This window comes from Microcaecilia unicolor, chromosome 12, assembly GCF_901765095.1.
Source record: "Microcaecilia unicolor chromosome 12, aMicUni1.1, whole genome shotgun sequence".
NCBI lineage: Eukaryota > Metazoa > Chordata > Amphibia > Gymnophiona > Siphonopidae > Microcaecilia > Microcaecilia unicolor.
The window spans coordinates 82996892-83022849 of NC_044042.1; the positions used below are offsets into that span (position 1 = coordinate 82996892).

The window sequence follows — 25958 nt, forward strand, 5'->3', positions numbered from 1 at the left end:
ATTACTGTATGTAAACTGCTTTGATGGTTTGTCCTTAGGTGGAACAAAACAAGTCAAAAAAAAGGAGGAGCAAACCTCACGTAAACGTGAGCAGCAAAACAAACCAATAAAGTAGATCCAGGAAGGATATCAAAAGGTCTTTACTGGGAAAACAGTTAAAAGACGACCCAACACGGCCGTGTTTCAGCACAAAAGGCCTTCTTCAGGGGTCTAGGTGAATCTTTGATGTTATGACAGGAGTTCTAAAGTGCGAGACTGTGGTGAGAGTTCTGAATGTCAAATCCTTGTAATATCCTCAATAGAATAAAAGCGCTGAAAGCAGTAGCCGTCCAAACGATGAGAGTGAGTGCCGCAAAATATTGCCGTTTGGACGGCTACTGCTTTCAGCGCTTTTATTCTATTGAGGATATTACAAGGATTTGACATTCAGAACTCTCACCACAGTCTCGCACTTTAGAACTCCTGTCATAACATCAAAGATTCACCTAGACCCCTGAAGCATCCTCCCTGGATCTACCTCACTGGTTTGTTTTGTTGTCCTTAGGTGGTCAATCAAACAAATGTAACCTGGATCTGATATGATCTGTTGTGGACTGCCGGCAGGGGCTGGCTTTGGAATGAATGGTACTGTTCTCCCTCTCTTTTGCTGGATGTGGAGTGGGTGGAGCTGTCACTCGTGTCATTGTGTGGCTCTCCCAACTGCCTGCTGTCTGGATGGAGGGGCAAGGTTGAGTTCTCATCCATTGTCTTGTGGCATCCTGGTTATTTCTGCTCACTGTACTCTAAAGGAAGCCCCAATTGATTACCCAAGAACGTCTTGGAGAGGGGGAAGGATTGTCTTTGCACAGCTGGTCACATTTTTAGTCTGGATAAGCAGATCCAGATTTTAGCCCATTTCACGCATGGACTCAAAATCTTCCTTTTCCCAGTAAAGTTCTAGATTACAAGGCTGTGTATGCATCAGATTAAAACCAGGACTGAATCTGTCTGGTTTGAATAGCATAGAAGCAGCTAACCATAACCAAGCCAAAATGAAAAGTATGTCCTCAAGCAGAGTACATTTTAGCATTCTCCTGTACGTGCTGGAGAAGGGAGGGGGGTGGCTGCTGCATATTACCAGCCTTTATTGCATAAATTCTTTCTGACACTTTTTTAGGCTACTACAAAGGAAGTCAAAGACTCACTGGGCAAACAGTGGTCCCAGCTTTCTGACAAAAAACGTCTCAAGTGGATCCACAAAGCCCTGGAACAGCGGAAACAATATGAGGTGAGTGAGAAGTACCTGTCCTTAACTCTCCACTCCTGTCCCCTTTAATCGTGCCAGCTTATGCTGTGAACTGTATTCACTGCACCTGAGGTTTCTTGTCTGCACTGGTGTAAAGCTTCTTTTTTACCAGTCCAAACACCAGTAAAAGCCAGGGTGGCTCTGACTACTCCTCAGCCAATGTCATGACACATTCTCTGGTTCTCCTTCCTTCTCAACTGTTCTAGTGGCTGTCCTAGTTTTAAAATCAAGCTCCAGTTTCCAGTACTTTTATAAAGTCTCAGAACTTAATAATATCCATTTAACAAAACGATCTGCTCAGTGTGACAACCATTCTTGGCAGGTACCACCAGGAGTTCTTTTTAAGCTTCTCTGTTGGTTGGTCACTAGCTATACTGCAGAAGTAGTTGTGGCGATGCTGCTGCCCAAAATAGAGCGTGACCATGGAGGTTGTTAGGATCTCCATAATCCATGTGTATTTAAAATAATAAACTGTCCCAGGGCAATATGCATAGCCAGTATTTTATCATTTGGGTGTATGTGGGGAGGGGGTGGAGAGCAAAGTCAGTGGATGGGTTGTGGCGGCAGGTAAAGGTGTTGGATTATATGAACTCTTGAGGTCCCTTCCAGTCCTGCTTTTGTTAGAATTCCCTGAAAGCCCCCCTCTTCCTTGTATTTCAAGTTTTGGTGTTGTGTACCAATGACTGCAGTGAGGAGAAGGGCTCTGCATATGTTGCCATTGGCCCATTCCCTTCTGTCGTTTTCCTTTGCAGGGCATCATGCGGGAGTACATGCAGAAGCATCCTGAACTAAACATCAGTGAGGAAGGTATCACCAAGTCCACCCTAACCAAGGCGGAACGCCAACTGAAGGATAAGTTTGATGGTCGACCCACCAAGCCACCTCCGTAAGTGTGGAATGGGAATCCAACCCAAAGGAGGTGTATGCTCACCACTGACTCTGGGTTGCTCTGGATGTATGGAGGAGTTTTGGGGGCATGAGCCTTCCTCTCTGGCATTTAACTTTCTTCGCTTGCGTCTCCTTTGCAGAAACAGTTATTCATTGTACTGTGCTGAGCTGATGGCCAACATGAAGGACGTCCCCAGCACTGAGCGTATGGTGCTCTGCAGTCAGCAGTGGAAGCTGCTCTCGCAGAAGGACAAGGAGGCCTACCACAAGAAATGTGAGCAGGTACGTGCTCTTCAGTGCATCTCGTGGCTTTTATCTTGCACATGTGGGTTTTCTGTGATCCTCAGAGGTCTGTATCTGTAGGGCCTGGCACATTGGTTTTCATGTGGACATAACGACTCGCTCTCTTTCCTCTCTAGAAAAAGAAAGAGTATGAGATTGAACTTCTCCGTTTCCTTGAGGTGAGTCTCTTTCCTGCCTTTCAGGGTGTAGGATTCATGGTATGGTGCTGGAGGGAGGTGGACTTGGGAGATAATTCTTCATAGAAAGCATGATGGTTGGGTGGAAGAGTCTTACAGCGATGGAGACAAAGAAGACACAGAGGATACTTGGCAATAATTTGTAGGGGGGGGGGTGGAACAAAGAGTAGGGCCTGAGAAATCTCAATAGACAAGGTAGTTATAAACTGCTGTCATGTTGTTGATGTGTTTAGATTCAGAATGGTAGAAAGGGGGTGAAGTGCAAGAAATAACAATAGTAACAACAAGATTAAATCTATATGCAGGAAAGATTTTTAAGCTTTGCTATCTTGTCTGTGACTCCTTCCTTCTTCTTTTCAGAGCTTGCCTGAGGAGGAGCAGCAAAGGGTGCTGACAGAGGAGAAGATGGTGGGAATCAGTAAAAGGAGAGCCAATAGCCCTGCATCAAAAGTTGTGATGGACCCAGGGAAGGTAAGGGCAGTTCTGGTGGGGTTGTAATGTGGGAGGAAGGCATGTCCACACTCTGGATTTCAGCCTCTTGGTTTAGTCTCCCTTTTGCCATTTGTGTGTGCATAGAACCAACCCCAAACATTTCTTGTCTTGTGCCACATTATGTTAGGGTCTTTCTATATATTTATTTATTTATTTTTTTTGCAATTTTTTTTTTTCTGCTGGTGGCCCGTTCTCCTCTTTGGTTTTGATTCCACTCCACAAAGTCCTTTGTCCTCTTTGACAGGGAGGCCCTGAGAAACCTAAACGGCCCATTTCTGCCATATTTATCTTCTCGGAGGAGAAGCGGAAGCAGTTACAGGAGGAACGGCCGGAGCTGTCCGAGAGCGAGCTGACCCGCCTTCTGGCCAGGATGTGGAACGACCTTTCAGACAAGAAAAAGGTTGTCAGTCCCAACTTTTTAAAGAAACACCGCCACCCCCTCTCCATCTCAAATATAAAATTTAAAACAGTAAAGTGCACGCAATTATTAAATGCGTATAGAGCACTCATGGCCGGCTTGGGAGAAGCTCTGACCTCACCTGGTTCATCGTCGGAGAAATACTTGGCCTGCCCTACTGGACTGGGGAGGAGAAGGGTCCATCCCATGCTCTGCCTTTCCTGTCCCCCCCCCCCCGAAATCTCACCCTTAACTAGTCCTGTTCTGGGTGGTCCACCCTATTGCCCTTCTCCCCACCCCAGTCCTCACTGTTGCACCTATCCATCCTCTGCCCTTGGTTGACTATGACAATTCTGTCCTGTATCATTGAAGAATTTGGCCGCGGCAGAGAGAAGGAACCAGGGACATCCTGCCAGAGTGGCAAAATGGTATTATTCTTGAACTGGTAATGAGAAATAGTCCATTATGGACTCTGGCACAGCTGTTTACAGACTCAGGTAGTCTGAGAACCTCAGTGTGCATTATGCTGACTTAAATTCTTGTGTCCACCTTTCCCGACATCCCCCTGCCAAAGTGGAGGATTGCGGAGATTTGTATTTGGTTTTAGAAATCCTTGCATTCTGCAAGAGATCATAGAACAAAACCTCTCTACGCTGTAGCTTTTTATTTCTTTAAGGGAAATGCCTTGGTGATGTGACTCTGCTCACAATATCCACTATGCTGATGTTCTTTCTTCTGGGTACCATGTAAGGAGGATGAGATGGTGCTTGGTGAATGACCCGAAGTGCAGAAGTTGCTAAAGAGATATAACCCAGTGTTCTTCCATGGCCTAAAATAGTCCCAGTACCACCAAATCTGCAATTAGTTTTGATTTTGGAGAAAAGATCTTAAGGGGCAATTGATTTGAAATTCAGCCTCAGAAGTCTATTCATGTTTCTGTCCTCATCACTCATCTATGGATTGTTGAGCATTTATAAATATTTTAATTTGTTCCTTACGTGCAAATGCTCTTTAAAAATCATGAATGTGTATGTATGTATGTTTGTGTGTGTGTGTGCATGTGTGTGGCCCATTTTTGTCTCATGATGGGGGTCCATACATTGAAACTTTGGGGGAAAAGCCTCTGATCTATGAAATTTTGCTTCTTAACAGAACATTATGTTTTGTAACAATAGTGTGATTCTCCTTCTGCAAGTGCAGGACGCTTGACCACTCTGTTGAAAGCAGTGTCCACTTGGGTAGTGTTACTGATTGGCTCCTTGATAGCTGGATGGAGCAGGGTTGATCCTTGGCATTTTGCCTCTTGTCCTGTTGCGTGTGTGGCTCTGAAGATGGCCGTGGACAGGTTGGGACGAAGGGACTCTTGTAAGCACATGATTCTGGTGTCCGAATTGACGACCATTTTGAAAGCATGAAGCTGATCGGGATCTCTTGCAAAAATGCATGGCAATGGACACACTGCAACCCAAAAGACGTACATTTCATTTTCTTTTCTTTTTTTTAAGAGAAAAAAAAACATTCAATAGTAGTAAATTTTGCGCATAGAAGTTGAGCGATGGTAGTAAACTGGGAAAAGGCAAGGTACGACTTGAAGGCTGTGAAACGACCTTGGTGCATGTGGTGTATTCATAGAAAGGTGGTTAAAGAATGGAAAGAAAGAAAGAAATGGGAGCGCTGAAACCACTGAAATACTTCTTTGTGTGGGCTGCAGGTATCTCAGATTATCAAAGGCACTTCCTGCTGCATCTCCTCCTTGCATGAGATTCAACTGCAACAGACAACGTTCAAGGCTTCAGCAATATAAAAGTTTTTGTAATTTTTTTTTTTTTTTTTTTTGAGCTGCAAGCGTGACACAGCCTATATAACCATTCTGATACATGCTTTGTATGTGTAATACTCCTGGAGTGACGCTGGAATTGTCCCATGGGGTCTGGGAAATGTCTAAATCCCCTTCCCTCCCCCCCATCCAATCTTATTTGTAGATGTGCAGTGTACCTTTCTGCTGTCAGCAAGGAGTGAAGTGTTTTATGTACATGAGGATATTTTGGGGGAGTCCTGTGTTATGTTCATGCACACCCTCAACCCTTCTGATATTTATACTTCTGCTTTGGCTATGGTGAATGTAAGCCTGCTGTTCTGGGACCAGAATGGCGAGTAGTACCCTAGTGTTCATTAGTGTAATTTGCTGTCTTTCCTAATGAACTTTGTTGTGTTGGCCACTCATCCAGGTGTCTCTCTTCCACTGCTGTGATCATTTTAAGGACTTGGATTGGTAACTCTCTTGAATGACTGGTGCTGAATTGGGTACAGAAGGAGAGTTGTACATTTTATCCTGGGAGGGGGGGGGGGGTTGAGGGGTGATTTCTTTGTACTGGAATCGGTGTCCTCAGTTCTCATTTTCTCTTTCTCTAGGCAAAGTACAAAGCCCGTGAGAATGCTCTGAAAGCACAGTCGGACAAGAAGCGTGGCTCAGATAAGGAAGAGCGTGGCAAGCTGCCGGAGTCGCCCAAGACGGCTGAGGAAATCTGGCAACAGAGCGTGATCGGGGACTACCTTGCCCGCTTCAAGGTGTGCAGCATGGCTGGGATCCCTGGGGTGCAGAGGGAAAGTTATTTATTTATTTATTTATTTTAAGTATGGGGCAGATGGGAATTAATGTCTGCGTACCATATCTGAAAACTGTCCCACAACAGAAGGTTCTTCTTGGGGGGGGGGGGGGGGTATTACAGCTACACCTGGGAAAGAGTGCAATGGGAGACTGTTAAGGGCTTCAGGACTTTAGGAAACTTCCTTGGGTCAACCTGTAGACTGTCTTTAGCACTTCTTACAGCACATCATCCCGGAAGTGGTGAAAAATGCAACTTCTAAGAAAATCCAAGTACCAACAAAGTCGATGTTAGGGGGGGGGGTGGCAAATAGGGAATTACCATGTGCCCCCAGGCCTGGCTCAAGCTGAAGAAAGAATAGTCTGTAAGTGGGTTTTGGGGCCCCCTCTCCAGTTTCTGCCCTGGGCCCCTGAATGTCCTGGGTGCCAAGATAGAGACAGTGTTCATTACATCTGTCCAACATAAATCATCCTTGATTCTATGCACTTAATATACTTTGATTTTGGCTTTGCCAACCTGGGCATGAGCATTGACTTCCTTATTGACTCATGTCCAGTAGCAGCTGATTATGAATGGAGAGTGTGCCAATGTTGTGTTGGACCTTTTGCCTGCTTTTTTTCCACTCATTTTGTTCTGGTGTGTGTGCTTTGCTAACAGAATGATCGGGGACGTGCCCTGAAGGCCATGGAGGTGACTTGGAATAACATGGAAAAGAAAGAGAAGTTGATGTGGATTAAGAAAGCCGCAGAAGATCAGAAGCGATATGAGGTGTGTGGGAAGTGATTTGAAAATTGGGGATGGTGGGGTGGGATGGGATGTAATGGTTCTGAAAACTGGCTAGACACATTACAGGAACCGTTTCAAGGTCCATATGTTCCCTTTCTTTTGGGTATGCTTTCTTCCCCTCTGGGCCCCTCACCAGTTCCCTGAATACTGTTAAGTGTCTAGATACTAGAAGTGGCCCTCACCAGCCCAGAGGAATGTTTTAAGATGAACACTGGTGAAAAATAATGTGATCTTCCAGATCCCATTGGACTTCTAGCTTCTGGGTGTGGCTGAATGCAACATTTTGCAAACTGTGGAAAATTGCAGGAAGATCTTAGGAAGACTGGGAATCCAAATGGTAGATGAAACTTAAGGTGGACAAATGTAAAGTGATGCACATTGAGAAGAATAATCCAAATCATAGTTACCTGATGCTAGGGTCTACCTTGGGAGTCAGTACCCAAAAAACAGATCTAGGAGTCATTGTAGACAATACTCTGAAATCGTCTGCCCAGTGTGCAGTGGTGGCCAAAAAAGCAAATGGGATGCTAGGAATTATTAGGAAAAGGATGGAAAATAAGACCAAGAATGTTATAATGCCTCTGTATTGCTCCATGGTGTAACCTGACTTTGAGTATTGCATTCAATTCTGGTGCTGTATCTCAAAAAATATATATAGCAGAATTAGAAAAGGTTCAAAGAAGAGTGACCAAAATGATAAAGGGGATGGAACTCCTCTCATGAGGAAAGGCTAAAGAGGTTAAGGCTCTCAGCTTGGAAATTAGATGGCTGAGGGGGGTCTACAAAATCCTGAGTGGTGTAGAATGGGTAAAAGTGAATTGTCTTTTTTATTTTTTTTTAACCTTTTTGAAAAAGTACAAAGACTAGGGGACAGTCAATGAAGTTACATGGAAATACTTTTAAAACAAACAGGAGGAAATATTTTTTCACTCAACGGATAGTTAAGCTCTGGAACTCGTTGCCAGAGTATGTGGTATCTGTAGTTAGCGTATCTGGGTTTAAAAAAACGTTTGGACAAGTTCCTGGAGGGAAAGTCTATAGTCTGCTATTGAGATAGACATGGGGAAGCCACTGCTTGCTCTGGGATTGATAGCATGGAATGTTGCTATTTAGGTTTCTGTCAGGTACTTGTGACCTGGATTGGTCACTGTTGAACACAGGATACTGGGCTAGATGGACCATTGGTCTTGACCCAATATGGCCGTGGTGTATGTTTCACGCTTGATTTGACTCTGTATTATTTCTAGTTTTTTCTCCCTTTTTCTTATCTAACAGAGAGAACTGAGTGATATGCGATCCCCCCCATCCTCTACCAATGCCTCCAGGAAACTAAAGTTCCAAGGAGAACCCAAAAAGGCCCCCATGTGAGTAGGAGATCCCTGTCCTTCACAATGTGTCTTTCCCCACAGTCTCTGGATAAAGAAATGGGAGGGGACCACAAATTCAGATGTGGAGGGAGGATGACTCCTGTGATGTGATACTGCAGCTGTTTTCATCTCTTAACACAGTGGTTCCCAAACCCATCCTGGGGGCCCCCAGCCAGTCAGGTTTTCAGGAGGCCGGGGAGCACCTGGTTCAGGTTTGGAAACTACTGTTTTAGTGGTAAAGGATGTAAGTGTGAACCAGAATCTTCTGGCAGCATAGGAACATTTGTTAAAGTTGACCTTCATAAACCTGCTTTTATCATAACACCACAGTAAGCATATTAAAATTTTAAAAAGCTCGGATCGTCTACCTGAAGAATTAGTAGACTTTCCCCAGTCATCTCTCCCTCCCTCCCTTTACACGTGTGCACGGTCTTTAGAGCAGCCATTCCCAACACAGTCCTGGGGGGGCACACCTAGACCCGTTGAGTTTCCAGGATATCCAAAATGAATGTTTATGAGCTAGTTTTGCACGCACTGCCTCATGGTTGTGAATATCTTGAAAACCCGGTGGGGAGCCAGGAATAGACTTTAATTCCTTTGCTGTGTATTCAATGTCACAGCCATAAACTGTGCTAGGCCTTAGGGCGTCCCTGCAACACTAATCACTGCAGCAGCTGGCAGACAGCAGTGTACACGTTAGCTGTCATTCCAAGTTTAACCTCTTTCCTCTGTGGGCTCTGTAGGAACGGGTACCAGAAGTTTTCCCAGGAGCTGTTGTCTAACGGGGAACTGAACCATCTTCCCCTAAAGGAGCGCATGGTAGAGATTGGCAGCCGCTGGCAGCGCATATCCCAGGCTCAGAAGGACCATTACAAGAAGCTGGCCGAGGAACAACAAAGGCAGTATAAAGTTCAGCTAGATGTCTGGCTTAAGGTGAGGAAGATGTCATGTTTGCACCACTGCCGGAATCCGAGAGAGATACGGAGACGCGCGCACCAGGGTTGTAGCCAGACCCCAAGATTGGGGGCACATTTTGAGTGCCGCCCCCCCCCCCCCCCCCCCACCGCCTCGCCTCTCCTCTCGCCCCCACCGTCTCGCCCCCTCACAAGCAAATACCTTTGCTGGCGGGGGTCCCCAACCCCCGCCAGCCGAAGCCTTCTTCAGTGCGGTCTCCGGTGCAGCCGCGTTCGCCGCTTGCCCCCTGCTCTTCTTTCTTCTTGCTCCTCCTGTGCACGCTGACGCTGAGCGGCCTCCGGTGCAGCCGTGTTCGCTGCCTGCCCCCTGCTCTTTCTTCTTGGTCTTCCTGTGCACGCTGACACTCAGCGTCAGCGTGCAAAGGAGGAGCAAGAAGAAAGAAGAGCAGGGGGCAGGCAGCGAACGTGACTGTGCCGGAGACCGCACTGAAGAAGGCTTCGGCTGGCAGGGGTTGGGGACCCCTGCCAGCCAAACCAGGGGCCCGGACGAAATTTGCGAGGGCCCAAGCCCCCCCGTAGCTATGCCCCTGGCACGCACACATGGATCTTAAAAATTGTTTTCAGGCTGGCATTGGGTGAACAGATGCTGTGACCTTTAAGTGAAGCATCTTGTGCTCTTCCCCCTCCCCCAACCCCCCCCCCCCTAAAGATCGGCTTCTCCCAATAAGTGTACGTCTGCTGTTGTATTTTAGTAAAAGTGTTTCAAGGAAATTAGGGGCCATTTTACTAAAGGGTTTGCAGGTAGGAACAAGCTTGCCACGCTCCAATCCACAACTACTGCAGGAGACCAGCGGTAGTTGCCACCCTCGGTGCGCACCGTGCCTGGTGCTACCCTGCGGTAATCGGTTACTGCCCGGGTTAGCGTGGGAGCTGTTAACTGGCACCTCAGTGGGTGGTAATAAGTGCCCCCCCCCCCCCCCCCCCCAATGGCAGCACAGCAAGTTGTTCACTTCATAGCCATTTATTTTTGAGAAAAAAAAAAAGACAGCCTTTTTACCCACTGCAGTAAAAGAGGACCTCAGCGCACGTCAAAAACACGCACTGACGCTAGCGCAGGCCCCCTTTTACCGCAGCTTAGTAAAATGACCCCTATGTTTTCTGTTTTAAATAGATCAATAAAATCTTACAGTACAGACTTTTTTTTAATAAAAAGCAAAAACAATAAAAATGAAATGGTAAAATTACAGGGAATAGTTAGTATTACAAGAGTTGATTTACTGAGATGGGGAGAGGAGGCCAGAAGGGTGGTAGAAAAGGAGTATACCAGAAAACAGTATTGGGGGGGGGGGGGGGGGGGAGGGCACAGTGATCGATGGGCCAGATTACGGGTCTCCTGTGGGAAACTGGGCAGATATGAAAGTGCCCCAACCAAGAATGAGTGACTTCTGATGAGGTGAGGGTTTGGGAGAGGCAGGTGAAGAGGGAGTGGAAATTATAAATATATATATATATATGTTTTTTTTCTCAGAGTTTGTCTGCCCCAGAAAGAGCTGCTTACAAAGAGCAGACATCTAACGTAAGTACCTTCAGGGCTCTCCCAAACTGCTGCATGCTGCTTTGCATATGGGCCAGGGGGTGAGTGAGAGGATTTCAGACAGAATACATATCCCCATTCTGCCAGGATGCATCCTTGATAGAAAGGTGGAGTTGCTTTGGGGGGAGGAGGTGATATGGTCAGAAAAGAGCGACCAAAATGAACTCCTCCCATATGAAAAAGGCTATAGAAGTTAGGGGTAGTCAGCTTGGAAAAGAGACAGCTGAGAAGGGAAATATGATTAGGGTCTACAAAATCCTGAGCAGTGTAGAAGTGAGTCAATTTTTATTTTTATTTTTTTACTTTTTCCAAAAGTACAAGGACTAGGGGACACTCAATGAAGTTACATGGAAATACTTTTAAAACAAATAGGAGGAAATCTTTTTTTCAATCAGAGAATATCTAAGCTCTGGAACTTGTTTCTGGTGGATATGGTAACAGCGGTTAGTGTATTTGGGCTTAAAAAAAGGTTTGGACAAGTTCTCTACACCCCATATTGATTCACACCTACAGATGTGACCTCTCTTGTTCTCAAAGATCTGTGTACATGGAATCTCACACAGATGCCTTCTGACCTCTGAACTAAACCTAACCTTTCCCCTTTTTCATCAGAAACGCAAGAGCACAGGGAAAGTACGGGGCCCAAACCCCAAAGGGAAGCCATCGATGCAGTCCAAGTCTGTGAGTATCGGTTCAGCACAGCCCTCTTCCCCTCCTGCCTATCAAAGAGAAGGTTCACAGCTAGCATATGGAATCGGTGCCATGCTGGGAGCCCCATTAAACCTCCCCCATAGGGTTACCATTTTGTGTCCTCTGAAAAAGAGGACACATGTCACGCCCATGCCCCACCACGCCACGCCCCTTTCGGGTCCTCGTTCCGCCCCCCCATTCCCCTCCCCCATCACATAGTCCCCTCCCCCGCCCCCTCGTCACACCCCCCCCCCCCCCTCACTATCTAGCCCTGGTGGTCTGGTGACGTCTTCGGGGCAGGAAAGAGGCCCCTCTTTCCTGCCCGGAGCACTGCCTGCCCTTGCCTGCATCCTCCTCGGTCTCGGCTGGGGATTCAAAATGGCCGTCGAGAGTTGAAGCGGCCTCGCAAGACTTCAACTCTCGGCGGCCATTTTGAATCCCCAGCCGACTGAGAAGGATGATGGACAAGGGAGGCAGCGCTCCGGGCAGGAAAGAGGGGGTTCTTTCCTGCCCTGAAGACTTCACTAGACCACCAGGGAACATGGAAGGGGCGGGGAGACCAGACCAGACCCATGGCGCCGATCGCCCGCATGCATGCACGCACACCTGCCTGCCCACCCGCGCCCACGTTTGTCCTGAAATCCAGACAAACGTGCGTGTGGGCAAAATCCGCCGGACGCCCCGGACATGCCCTCAAGAAGAGGACATGTCCGGGGAAATCCGGACAAATGGTAACCCTACTTCCCCAGCACTGCTCACTCCCCCGTTTTTCCTGTGTACATACCATACTGTATGGACCTGTGGCTCTTACCTTAATACTGCTTGTTGGTACAGGAAGAAATATGAAACTTAGTTTTGATTGGTTGCTTGGTACAGGATGAAATCCTAAACTTAGTTTTGATTGGTGGATAATTTTTGATTGGTGGTATAAGTAGATTCCTAGGGAAGCTGAGAGAGGCCTCTGTTTGCAATGAACCTTAGAGAATATGCTGGAACAAGATATAGGAGCAATCTGAAACCGAACTTTGTGTCGTATACAGGGTTTTTCATCTTGTTACAGCGACTGAGTTGAAACTCTTCAAGAGTAGGTCCGCAACAGAACAGAAAGCAACTAACACACAGGGGCTGATACTCAGCCTCAGGAGGCAGCTGTATGAGTGCCTTGGTCGGCGCTGTCCCCGGATATTCATTGCCGGGCTGTTTCCAGTAACCGGCATTGAATATCTTTTTTTTTTTGGCCAGTGTTAACTTAATCAGCTAAGAGAATATTCAGTGCTGGCCGGTTAAGTTAATATTGGGCAAAGATAGGACTGCTATTTATGCAGTCAGATTTGTCCGCTAAACTTAGCCGGTCGGTGCTGAATATTGCCGCCAAATAGTTGGTTAACCTTTCGGTGTTGATCGCGAATATTCAGCAGAGATAACTTCTCACACTGAATATTTGCAGTTAGGCACCGAAACATAAGTGGTCAGTTTGGTTAAATAGCTTTGAATATCAGGGGGGGAAAAAAAATCTAATTTTAAAAACAGAACAGTGGGACTTCCGGCGGAGCCGAGCGGCAAGATGGCCGCGGTCTAGAGGAGCTCCGCAACTCCGCTGTCGGGCTCTTTGCTCCCCCGCTCCCCAGACTCACCATGCAACGCCCAGAAGATGCCTAAAGCCCTCCAGTATCGGAGGACTCCGCCGAAAGACACCCAACACGCCTTATAAAGCGGGAACGACAGATGATCGCGACGCACGCGGCAAAGTGGCAAGATGGCGGCCAAAGATGCAGAGTGAGAGCGTGCAGAGCACTCGTGCCGCGGTAATAAGGCGAGCAGAACAAGTACGTAGGGGATGATTGTTGGGGAAATCGGAGACGTGGCAGGGCAATAGGAAGCGGGAGAAAGTCGATGATGCTTCCATTTTTCTTCCCCCTCCCCCCCTCGGCGCACAGAAACGGGGCCATTTACAGAAATGACGAGAGACTCTCTGGAAACATCTCAATATAAAGAGCCGAGTACACTAATTCATGCTCCAGCGTGCAAAGACGCTGTCTCACCATAGTAGGGATAGTTAATAAAGATTATTACCACAACACGCTGGCTGAAAAGAGAGGGCGACGCCGGGTGTTAATAGACAATTGGTGTCTGCGGCCTTGTTCTGGACAGCTAACTAGGGGAGAACTCATACAGCGAATAAAACATACGGGCTGGATCAACGCGGGGAGCGATTCTCCAGACTTTTAGAATTGGACTGATCACGTTGATAAGAGGGTAAAAACCAGACCCACAATACCATCGAATTACCCCCGGGCAAAAGGGCTAAACAAGCAAGATCAGTGACGAAGAGGCCAGAGAGAAACTGTAATACCCTCTGCATGGAGCAATTTTTGAGGCCCAAATCAGCAGGAACAACTAGAAGCGGTATTAAGTACGACAAAGGGAAAAACTCCCCACCACCCACTGGGATCAAGATGGCAGAAGGTAAACTTGAAAAGCTTGGTGATTTTTCTGACAAACAACTTGCACAGATCACCATGGCGGTCAGCGCCGCATTGAACCCCAGATTTGACTTGCTAGAACGCCAAATGAGCAGTTTAGAATCCACCATGGCTGACACGGTGAGACGAATGGGTGAAGCGGAGAGCAGAATATCAACGGCAGAGGACAGGGGAGCGCAGAATGTTCAAGATGTCACGCGCTTGATGGAGCAACTTAAAGCACAGCAAGACAAGATTGAGGACATGGAGAATAGAGCAAGGAGATGCAATCTCCGCATTGTGGGTCTTCCTGAAGCAATTCCTGAGAAATCACTAGGACATCTTTTGGAAAGCTGGCTTAAAAAAGAACTTGCCCTGTCGGACAGTTATGGGGAACTGTGCATAGAACGGGCCCATAGGCTTGGCCGTCGGCAACCAGGGCAGCAAAGACCCAGACTGGTGATAATCAAAGTTCACAATTATCTACACAAGGAAGAAATCATGAGAGGCTTTCGACTGAAAAGAGACACCTTAAAATACGATGGCGCATCGATAAAAATCTTTCAAGACTATTCGGCTGGGGTACAAGAGCAGCGTCGCCGGTTCCACCCCCTCTGCACGGCACTGGTAAGCAGAAAAACAAGATTTATGCTGATCTACCCAGCCATATTGAAGATTCAACATGAAAACGGATGGCGATCGTTTCACTCTGTCCAGGAGGCCCAACAGTTTCTAGAAACCGAACTACATGCACCAGCTGATGCACCAACTTGACTCTATGTTTGGCAAAAGGCAGAAAGAACAATGTCTTAACCCTGTTTATGGTTCCCTGCATATGACGAGGACACAATATGCAAGATAAGTCTATAGCAAAGAAAATGTTGATTAAGAAATGATGGGTTAAAAAGTTATAACTGTATTGTTGTAGTCTATTTGAAGAGTCCCTCCGGTAGTAGAACCGGGGTGGCTTTAGAGATATCGCCGAGGGATGGGGGGGATCCCCTTATGAAGGGGGGAGAGGGGTAGGCGAGGGGAGATGAGTCACATAGCGGTCTCACACCACAAGTAAGAGGAAGTTCAAACTAGAGGGAAAGGGTTCTCGTTAAGAGAAGGGTAATGGGCGGGGGGGAATGGGGACTTAATGGGATTCAATACTTAGGGAAAGGGGCACATAGAAACACAAAGGGCAGGTCTTTCACTCAGATTATACACAAGACCAACGAATGGGTAGGATGTCAAAATCAGAATATTGAAACACAAAGCAGAGGCAACATTTACAGCTTCTGGGAAAGGGCTGGGACCCAGGAGCTGAGTTTTTTCTGGTATACTGATATGAAGATAATATGTCTTGGCGGTAACACACTGTAAAGTAGTCACCTGGAATGTAGGAGGCATTACGTCTCCCATAAAAAGGAAAAAGATCCTAGCACACTTAAAACGCCTCAACGCAGACATTGCCTGCTTGCAAGAGACAAAATTGACAGCGCCAGAGCATGAAAAACTCAAGCAGGGTTGGGTAGGTCAGGTGATCCACGCGTCCTCCGAAGGGCGGAAGGGAGGGGTGGCAATCTGCATACATCAAAAACTCGCTTTCACGGTAGAGACAGTATTGCAAGATCCCAATGGGCGATTCATTTTGGTTAAAATGTGGCTGCAAGGGAGGGAATTATACTTGTTAAATGTATACGCACCCACCCCCCCTGACAGTATTTTCTTTCCTGAACTGTCCAGACAGCTACTTCCATATGAAGACAAGCACTTGATAATTGTGGGAGACATGAATGTGCTTATGGACCCCAAATTGGATTATTCAGGGGAGGGACACAAGGGAATGGAGAGTAGGAAGGGCACTCGGATGTTGAAGGAGTTTGGAAGCTCCCTCTCAGTGATAGATGCATGGCGGAATTTGCACCCAGACTCAAGGGAGTATACACATCAGTCCAGAGCACATGGGACCTGGGGAAGGCTGGATTATATATTGATATCATCAGCTTTATTTCAGTGCATAAGAGACACAAAGATTGAAGAAGTATTGATTTCTGACCACAGTCCGGTATGGATAGAATTAGGGGCGCCATGCAACTTCCAAATACACAGACAATGGAGATTTCCCAATCATTTAGTGAAAGATAAATCTTTTCTAAAATACATGGTCAAAAAATGGGAAGAATATGACTCATTTAACAAAGAACATAAGTCTGACCCGCAACTGTATTGGTGTACTGGTAAGGCGGTGCTCCGGGGAGACATAATTGCCTATGTAGCAAGAAAACGGAGAAAGAATGCAGCTAGCCTTTTACATCTGAATAAGCGACTGCAGAAAGCTAAGCGCCGATATATGCAGCAGCAAACCACAGGAAACAGGGAGGCATATTTATCTGTCCAGGCTGCTATAAACTCATTATTACAGGAAAGAGCGGTAAAAAATAGGACTTTCCTAAAATATAAGTTCCACAGATTCGGAGATAGAGTGGGAAGCATGTTGGCTCGGGTGGTGCGGAGAAGGGGAGGGGGTAGAACTATTTCAGTCCTGAAAAGACAAATAGGAAGCATTACTAACAGTCCAGATGAGATTCTTCAAATATTTCAAGAACACTTTACACAACTATACACTGCCGAGCATACATCCAGGGAGGCACACATGGAGGAATTTCTCAGAAGGGCCCAAATGCCAAGGCTCAAAGAAACTGATATTGCTACTTTGGAGGCTCCCATCCTGCCCAAAGAACTGTCAGAAGCGATTAAAGGGCTGAAAGCATATTCAGCACCAGGGATGGATGGGTATTCCGGAGAATTTTACAAAATGTTGCAACCCCAATTGATACGGCCCCTATTTGAATATCATCAAGCGGTAATTCAGGAAGGGAGATTCCCAATACACGAAAATACTGCATGTATATCATTATTGTTGAAACCAGGGAAGGCCGTAGAGGAACCGGAGTCTTACAGGCCCATATCATTAATTAACGTTGACATTAAGCTTCTTGCGAAAATTTTGGCCACACGACTCAATAAGTTCTTACCCAACGTGATCGAGCCTGCACAGGTAGGCTTTCTGCCTAATAGACACTCCGTGTTGCACACCCGGAGAGTCTTGCTCGCAATGGCACGTTGCCGAACCGAGAAGATTCCTGGAATCTTGGTAAGCTTAGATGCTACCAAGGCTTTTGACAGGGTAGGATGGGACTTTCTATTCTATATGCTAGACTGGATTGGGATTCCTCCTGGAGTAAAACAAGCAATTGAGGCTTTATATACTAACATGGAGGCACAAATAGCAGCGAACGGGGGGCTCTCGAAAAAATTTCAGATAGGCAGAGGAACACGACAGGGATGCCCTTTGTCACCACTACTGTTCGATCTAACATTAGAACCACTACTCCGACAGCTAAATTCTGACCCTAGAATCAGCGGTGTACAGTTGGGAGAACAGGAGGTTCGTGCGCTGGCCTATGCCGATGATGTCCTCCTAGTGCTGACTAATCCGCAAAAGTCTTTTAATATGGCCTTGACTCTGATAGAGGAGTACGGAATGTTATCGGGGTTTAGCCTTAATCTATCCAAATCTTGTGCGATGCATATGGACACAGGTACTAATTTACAATGGAAAGGAAAAGCCACACTTAGATGGGAGGCAACGAAGCTGAAATATCTAGGGGTATACATTACAAGTGATAGAACCTCCCTGTATAAAGAAAACATTTCCCCATTATTGGAAATGACTAGGAGTAAACTGTTGATGTGGAGGGAGCTGCCACTCTCTATCTGGGGAAGAATAGCATTATTTAACATGATGATAGCTCCCAAATGGCTCTATGTCTTCCAACAGTTACCACTTTACCTGAAAAATAGAGATGACAGGCAGTTACAGCGTTTAATACAAGCATACCTGTGGCAGGGTAAAAGGCCTAGGATACCTTATCACCAGATAGCAGCCCCAAGGGAGGGGGGCGGCATGGGACTTCTGAATATAAAATACCTGGCAATAGCGAGTTCCATGCGACACGTAAACGATTGGTACCGGGGAACATCGGATTTCTCCGTTACATCAGTGGAGACCTCGATGTTCAGGGATATCCACTTTAGTCATTTACTACACTCTGGAACCCCCTTACCCCTATCAGCATTTCAGATACACCCATTATTGAAATCTCTCAGGGAAACTTGGAGATGGGTGTGTAGACGCCGCCGCTTCTCCCCCCGAGTGTCCCCCTGGATGTCAATTTGTGATAATCCTGCTTTCCCCCCAGGCCAAGGGCCCAGTATATTTAGCAGATGGGCAAAAAAGGGGATTATATACCTGGCGCATATAGTTACAGAAGAGGGACACATGCACACGTATCAGGAACTTCAGTCACGATATGGGATTCCTAAGACACATCAGTTTGCATATTATCAATTACACCATTATGTGGCCTCCCTGGACTGGACAGACCTTACGGAAGATGTGGTGGAAGTCTTATCGGAGGAGTTTACCCTGGGAGCGCAGCTTAGGGTGCCCCTGAAATTCCACCACCAGCAACTCAAAGATTCCACAGAAGAGATAGACTTCCGGCGGCTAGCGCATGAGTGGTCAAAAGATTTAGGGTGCACACTCACTGAGGAAGAGTTTAGAACACAATTGAAATCTATTTACAAACAGAGGCTTTCTGTTCCTCAGAGGGAACGACTATATCGGTGGATGCTTAGAACACACATTTCGCCCCACAGAGCGCGGAAAGCGGGATTTGATACAACGGGGGCATGTCCTAAATGTGACCATGAGGAGGCCTCACTCGGCCACATGTTTTGGAGCTGTCCCGGTATTGAAAAGTTCTGGAAACAAGTCATAGGAGGGATAGATCAATTATGGCACTGCACCCTTGTGCGGGAACCTACAATCTTATTCAATATTTTTAGATACACCGCAGACCCCACAGAGGGATTCAGGACATTTGCAAAGATAGCAATCTATTTCGGAATAACAGCCATATTGCAATATTGGAGAGTAAAAGAAGTTCCCCCTCTGCAGATATGGCGATCCCAATTAGTGAAACAAATGAGAATTGATAGATGTGGAGTGCAGGACCTGGACAGTTCAGCAGGCCATAGGTTCAGGGCGCAATGGGAGCCATTGTGGGACACCCTCCCACCTAGAGCGCGAAGTTTGCTGCTGAACTTCTAATCTGGTACTCTTTGGCCCTACATCAGTTAGGGAGACTAAGACAGTGTGACAGGTAGGGCAGTACTTTACAGCAAGGCGTAGACTGGCTCATATTCTGATGTACAGACAGTTAATTACATATTATCTTGGAAATAAAAAGAGCTGTGACACTGCCCTAAAATGTTGGTTGACAATATAGGGAAGGAGGGAGGGAGGGAGGGTGATTAAGGGAGGAATAAATAAATGCAAAATGGTAACTTATTTGTTGAAGATATGACATCAGAGAACATCTCCTGTAGTGTAGTTTCTTTGATAAGTTTCAGTGAATGGTTCATTACGTCCGTTAATAAACAAGATTAATATATAAAACTACAAGGAAGGAAGGGTGGGGGGAGGGGGGGTCTAGGGATAAAAGAAGAAAATGATTTGATGTATGTGGAAGGATTACAAGTTGTCTGTGATATCAGTAAGGCTTTATACCGGACAATAAATACACAGGTTTCATATAATATGTCAATAAACAGATTTAAACTTAATGACTTCCAAAGAAGACAACATATGGAATTTCAAATAGCAGGTTTATTGAGAATTCAAAACTTTGTATCACATATTGTATCTTCAAAATATTGTGGGTTCTGTATTGTATTCCTTATACTCTTTAATAAAAAAGATTTAAACATAAAAACAGAACAGTGCTATAAATGCAGCCCCTAAAATATAGTAGGTATTCACTGGCCTTCTAACGGGTTTCCAGAATATCCCTAATAAATATACATCACAGTCAAATTCCTGGGCTACCTTAATTAAACAATGATGCATCTACAATACCAGTCATGAAGTAATTGTAATATATATTTCACAAGTACCAATAAATCATTATTCTATAACAAATCTTTATTCAATAACACACAATGTATAAAACCTAAACAAAACCGCTAGTCGATTGGCCACAGTCCCTACTGTAATAGTCTTTCAACAAGACAGTCTGTGTTGTAATCCAAAATAAGCCAAGAGGCAAATGGAGGAAAAGATAGCTATGGTAAATTTGGGGACAAGACTTTTTTCAGATATGTAAGTGACAGGAGGAAGTGCCATAATAGCATTGTGAGGCTCAAAGCTGAGGGGGAGGAATATGTAGAATCCGATAAGAATAAAGCTGAACTGCTTAACAATTAGTGGAGGAGTGGCCTAGTGGTTAGAGCACCAGTCTTGCAATCCAGAGGTGGCTGGTTCAAATCCCGCTGCTGCTCCTTGTGGTCTTGGGCAAGTCACTTAACCCTCCATTTCCTCAGGTACAGACTTAGATTGTGTAACTTACCTTGAGCTACTACTGAAAAAGGTGTGAGCAAAATCTAACAGATTAATCTCCAAATCTCACTATTAGTCTCAACATGACATGAAGTTTCGCCTATTATGGCATCTTCAGGAGACATACATAGCTGTGCAAAAAATTGGCTCAGGTACTCCCAGAGAAAGAGTTCTTGTCATGGGGAGCCGCCAAACACTCAGCTACCACAATGACAATTAATCTGTTAAAGATTGGAAATTGTGCATGCTGTCCTTGAGCAGTGTCTGAGGGGATCTGCTTCTGCATCTGTGGAAGTTTGTTTGGCTGCTGTTTTCAAGTCAAGAATGTTCAGCGGGATTTAGAATAATGAGAGAGATTTTTTTCAACAAGATGATCGACGCTTGGCGGGAAGATAAGTGACTTTCATCCCAAGGAACGGTTATATAAATTATTTTGGATTACAAGTATAACAGACTGTCATGTTGAAAGACTATTACAGTAGGCACTGTGACCAACTGACTAGTGGTTTATTTAGGTTTTATTCATTATGTAATTGTTTTTGAATAAAGATTTGTTATACAATAATGATTTATTGGTACTTGCGTATTACACATCTTCCATCAACTCCCCCTATGCTATCCCTCAAACTATTCCCTCCGGCCCACCCCCTTATCCTTTGCTCATTTCAACCTTCCCCCTCCTGTCTCTTCTACCCCCTTCTTACTTGCCCATCCCACCTATCTGCATATCTCCATCATTATTCTGTTATACCACAGCTTGTACTCTCTCTGCAATACCTTGTAACCCCTATTACTGTGTAAGCCACACTGAACCTGTCATGAGTGGGAAAGCGCGGGGTACAAATGTAACAAACAAACAAACGATGATTTTATGATTGATATAATATACATGAGAACTTTGCATGTATATCAGCTCCATTTTCTGCAAATCTCTCATGCATGTTCATCAGGGAAAACCTGATCTCCCTTGAAGCTCTCAGACTGGGAATAACGTTGGTTTAACTTATGGTCTTGGTGTCGTGCAGTGGCGACCATTTTGAAAATATAAACGCTGTGAAGCTCCCTTGCAAAAATGTGTACCAATGAGCAAACTGCAACTGAGAAAATATACATTTCAGGATGTAAAAAAAAAGAAAAACCAATTCCAGTAGTAGTAATTTGTGGCGTATAAACTGAGCAATGAAAAGAAGCTGTGAAAAAGCCAGGTATGACTTGAAGGCTGTTAGACTACCTTGATGCTTATAGTGCCTTCATGGAAGGATGGTTGAAGTGTGGAAAGAAAGGAATGAGACCACTGTAACCACTGAGATATGTTTATGGGCTGCAGGCATCTTGGACTGTCAGATTGTGAAAAGCACTTTCTACTGCAAGAGATGCAACTACAATAGACCACATTCAAGGCTTCAGCAACACGAGTTTTGCAACTTTTTTACATTTTATTTTTATGTTTTTGTAGTTAGAAGCTACAGTGGGAAGAATGGTTTTTCTTGGTTAATGAAAGAAGCTACTGATCTGTCACCAGGAGATGGTAGGGGTAGAGGTGAGAGAGAAAAGTGCAACCTCCTGCAGTCATGATAGTTTTCCCACCCTATATTCTCACTAGTGACCAGCCCTAGATAGACTAGGACTAACTATGAAATTTACAGTGATTGTCCACACAAAAAATAGGCAAAGGATCTTTTTAGTGATTGGCCAATGCTGTCCTTTCAGGACTCCGATGACGATGAAGATGATGACGACGATGATGAAGATGATGATGATGATGATGAAGAAGATGACGACGACGATGAGGACGATGAAGAAGAGAAGGGTGACTCATCCGAGGATGGAGGAGACTCCTCCGACTCCAGCAGTGAGGATGATAGCGAAGATGGGGATGAGGTAAGTGGCGTGGTGTTTTGAAGAGAGGATTGGGGTGGGGGGCAGCTGGATTCAAGCTGGTGCTCTTCTAACGCTTCCTTATCATTCTTGTCCATAGGATGAGGAAGATGACGAGGACAATGAATCTGGCAGCAGCAGCTCTTCCTCCTCTTCTTCAGGAGACACTTCTGACTCTGATTCAAACTGAGACCCCTTCCCCACCACCCCCAGGTAGTCCCTGAGGTGGAGGCAGGGAGGTACTAAGAAGCTTTTTCCTGATTTTTGGCACTCTTGTGCAGGCAGGAGGGCTGGGAAAAGAAATTTCTGTAGAGTTTTGTTTAGTATTCTCTGTGCGCAGGTAACAATTTTATTTTGAAAGTTTACTTTTCCCTCCCTCTGGGCTTCAAAACCTTCCTTCTGACACAAGCTTCCTCCCTCTCTATGTGTACAATGTATTTCTATCTACTCATGCGCACAGTTTTGAGTGAAGTCTAAAATAATGAAGGCATTTAGTAGTTGTCAGATTTACTGCAGCCTGTCTCCTTCCCACCAGCAACTGTCTGGATTCCAGGGCTGTGACCTTCATTGCTCCCTATCATAAACACTGGGATTTCTCAGAGGAGGTCTTGGCTTTGCCTTTGTTTCTTGGGGGGTGTAGGGTACCATTTGTGAAGGCTGCATGATTGTACCTTGACAAACACAACCATTTCTGCTAGTGGACAGAGAGGGTGCTGGTGGTCAGTGGGTAAGAAACGGGTCCTGCCCTGGATTTGTAAATATAACTCCCTTCTGCCTTCCTCCTCTGTACAGTCCTCATTATGTCAGGACCTGTGGCAAACATCTCATAGCACTCTCTGCCCTCTCTTCACTGCATTATCTCTTTTAGTGTTATCAGCCATCGTGCTAAACTGAGGTGAAGAGAGAAAAAATGCAGTGAGGAAGAAAAGGAGCTGGTGAAATTTAGTGTCCTGATGCTTGCTATCTTGGATAAGAATAACGTTTTATATTTTGTGGGCTGTGTTCCCTGCTCGCTTTTTGTCTTTTTGAAAGGCTGGTTAAGTCGGGAGATGAATTTAACGTTTGAGGTGAAATAGCCAAAGCCAAGTTTGCTGAGGTCACCAAATACACACGCAGAGACACCCCCACCCCCACCTGAACCACTGCCCCTGAGAGCTGCTTGATGCAGTGCATCTTCTGCCACTTCCTCATCTGATTTCCTTCCTCGCCTTCCTCTGTATTAATTGAAGAATCTGAAAGAGAGAGAGAGACGGATATGGAGACACACATGTGCGCACGCGCACACACACACACACACACGCGTATCATAAAAATTATCTGTTTTCAGGCTGGCATTATTTGGTCAACAGTGAATGTAACCTGTATGCAGAGTACCTTGGGCTCCTTCCCTCACCCTCCATCAAAGATCAGCTCCTCCTGCTGAGTGGACATGTGCTGTTGTATTTTAGTAAAGGTGTTTTAAGGAAATCATCTTTTTTTTTTAATAAATGTTTTCCGTTTTAAAAGGAAAAAGAGAATCTTACAGTACAGACTTTTTTGTAATAAAAAGCAAAAACAATAAAAATTAAATTGTAAAGTTACGGGGAATAGTTAGTACTGCAAGAGAGAAAACTTAAGTGCTTTTTGGCACTGCTTCAATCTGACCTAGTGGATCCCACAGAGCCTTGTGAAAATTAAATCTCCTTTTTTTTTTTCTTTGGGGGGGGGGGGGGGGGAGGGGGTTGTTTTTGGCTAATATTTAAAGTGTTTTTGTAGGTTTAAAGAAAATATCCATTTGTACTTGCTCTCTGGGAATTTCAAAACCAGTCTGGTGAGACTGAACAGTATGTGATGTTTTACCTGTTCCGTGCGTTATTATATATAAATATATTATTTTGTTTATTAAGTTTGGGGTTTGTTTCTTTTTTTTTTTTTTTGTATAACAAAGTGAAAATAATAAAAAAAAGTTTCTGTTGCCAAGTAACTACTTATAAAAAAAATAAAAAATAAAATAAAAAGTTTAGAAAAAAAAAGTGAAATGATGTGGGGGGTTTTTTTTATGTCCTCTTTTGCATATTTATATAAATTCTGTGTCAGTTCAAATCTGGCTACCCAATACATTTTGGTTTCCAGAATATCCAAATAAATATGAATGAGCTCTTTGTATAGGTGTTTGTTCTTTGAGGCAGGCTCATTTGTATGTATGTGATCTTCTCTGGGAAAAGGTGACTAAAGTCACCAGAAACAAAAAATGAGGGGGTGAATATTCAGCTGGTGGCGGTGGGTGTTTTGCTGACCGTCACCGGCATTATTTCCAGATACTCAAGGATGGGCCCTGTCTGGTCTTCAGCATTGAATATCTGGTCTATTCGGCATCAGCTGCCACATGGCCATTTAAGACAATATTCAGAACTCAAGGGGCCAAGGGTTGCTGTATGTGTTTTATGGAGGCCCATTTATGCAATTACCCTGGCCGGTTAAGTGCTAAATATCGGTACTTAACCAGCCAAGTGCTGACTTCACCCCCGGAACACCCCCAAAATGGCCGACTTTCACTTGGGTGCTAACCGTTAAGTGCTATTGAAAATAGCAGATCACGGAGGAAGTGACGTCAACATTACAAATGGTGGCTTGAAACGAGAGCTCCCGAAACAGCAACCACAAAGCTTTGATTATAGGCGCGATTTGCACCACGCTGTAAGGCGAACCCCGAAGGAAAAGCGGTGAGAAAGCGGGGCGCAGGTGACGATGACCTCTGGAAGCGCCAAAACAGCTGATTTGCAGGCGTTTGCATTTAAACGCAAAGACTCCAAGACAATGCAGCAGCAGGAAGAAAATGGCGTGAGTCAGAAGGCAGACCATGAAGTCTCGGCTCTCCTAGAGGGCGGAGTGGCGGACTTACCGCAACAAGAAATCTGGGCAAAGCTCTGCACCTGGTTCCAAGAGATCCGCACAGATTTAAAAGACCTAAAAGAGGTACGCCAAGATATAGCTGCCTTAGGTGCGGAGCTTCGGGGAGAAATGGCAGAACTAGGCAGCCGCGAGGTGGAGGCGGGCCTAGAAGAAAATGCACTGCAGACGCTAGAACAACGTATGCAAGGGCAGAAAGCAGAGAATACCTCCTAGACAAAGTAGAGGATCTCGAGAACAGAAGCCGACGAGCTAACATTCGGATACGGGGCGTACCTGAATTACCGGACTATTTGAATTGCAAGGTGGTGGTACAACGCATAGCGGCCCAATTGCTCTCGGAGCCGGATAGCCCACTAGACCCTGATTCCATACAGATTGAGAGAGCGCACAGAGCGCTGGGCGGTCGCAAAAATAACGTGCCAAAAGACATAGTGGCCTGCTTTAAAGACTACAAAACAAAAGAAGCGATGATGCGGAAAGCTAGGGCGGCTGAACCGATCGAGTGGGATAGCTATCCCATAGCAATCTATCATGATTTGTCATCCACCACCCTGAAGCGGCGCAGCGAACTCAAACCCCTAACTAACCAACTGAGAGAAGCAGGGATTAAATATAAATGGCAGCATCCGTTCGCCTTGATGTTCTACAAAGAAGGCAAACAATGCAGAGTGGGGTCGATTGAGGAAGCGCAAGACTATTTGGCGGTTCATGGATCAGAGGAGGCTACTGCAGCTCCGCAGAAAGCGGGTCAACCACGGAAAGACAGGCCGAAATGGC

General features: G+C 45.5%; 1 protein-coding gene across 5 annotated transcripts in view; it reads left to right on the forward strand.

Moving 5' to 3' along the window:
- UBTF (upstream binding transcription factor) overlaps window positions 1-24210 on the forward strand; it is a 45864-nt gene extending 21654 nt beyond the window's left edge. For 4 of the 5 annotated variants that reach the window (XM_030222032.1, XM_030222033.1, XM_030222034.1 and 1 more), the window contains exons 8-21: window positions 1157-1267; window positions 2038-2171; window positions 2314-2455; window positions 2593-2634; window positions 3013-3123; window positions 3389-3544; window positions 5954-6109; window positions 6805-6915; window positions 8209-8297; window positions 9044-9233; window positions 10743-10790; window positions 11421-11489; window positions 22122-22292; window positions 22390-24210. In XM_030222032.1, the coding sequence (XP_030077892.1) occupies window positions 1157-1267; window positions 2038-2171; window positions 2314-2455; window positions 2593-2634; window positions 3013-3123; window positions 3389-3544; window positions 5954-6109; window positions 6805-6915; window positions 8209-8297; window positions 9044-9233; window positions 10743-10790; window positions 11421-11489; window positions 22122-22292; window positions 22390-22479 (1620 nt within the window). In that variant the 3' untranslated portion in view covers window positions 22480-24210. The remainder of the gene's footprint in view (window positions 1-1156; window positions 1268-2037; window positions 2172-2313; window positions 2456-2592; window positions 2635-3012; window positions 3124-3388; window positions 3545-5953; window positions 6110-6804; window positions 6916-8208; window positions 8298-9043; window positions 9234-10742; window positions 10791-11420; window positions 11490-22121; window positions 22293-22389) is intronic. The other variant, XM_030222036.1, reaches the window with a different exon arrangement.
- Window positions 24211-25958: the final 1748 nt, after the last annotated feature.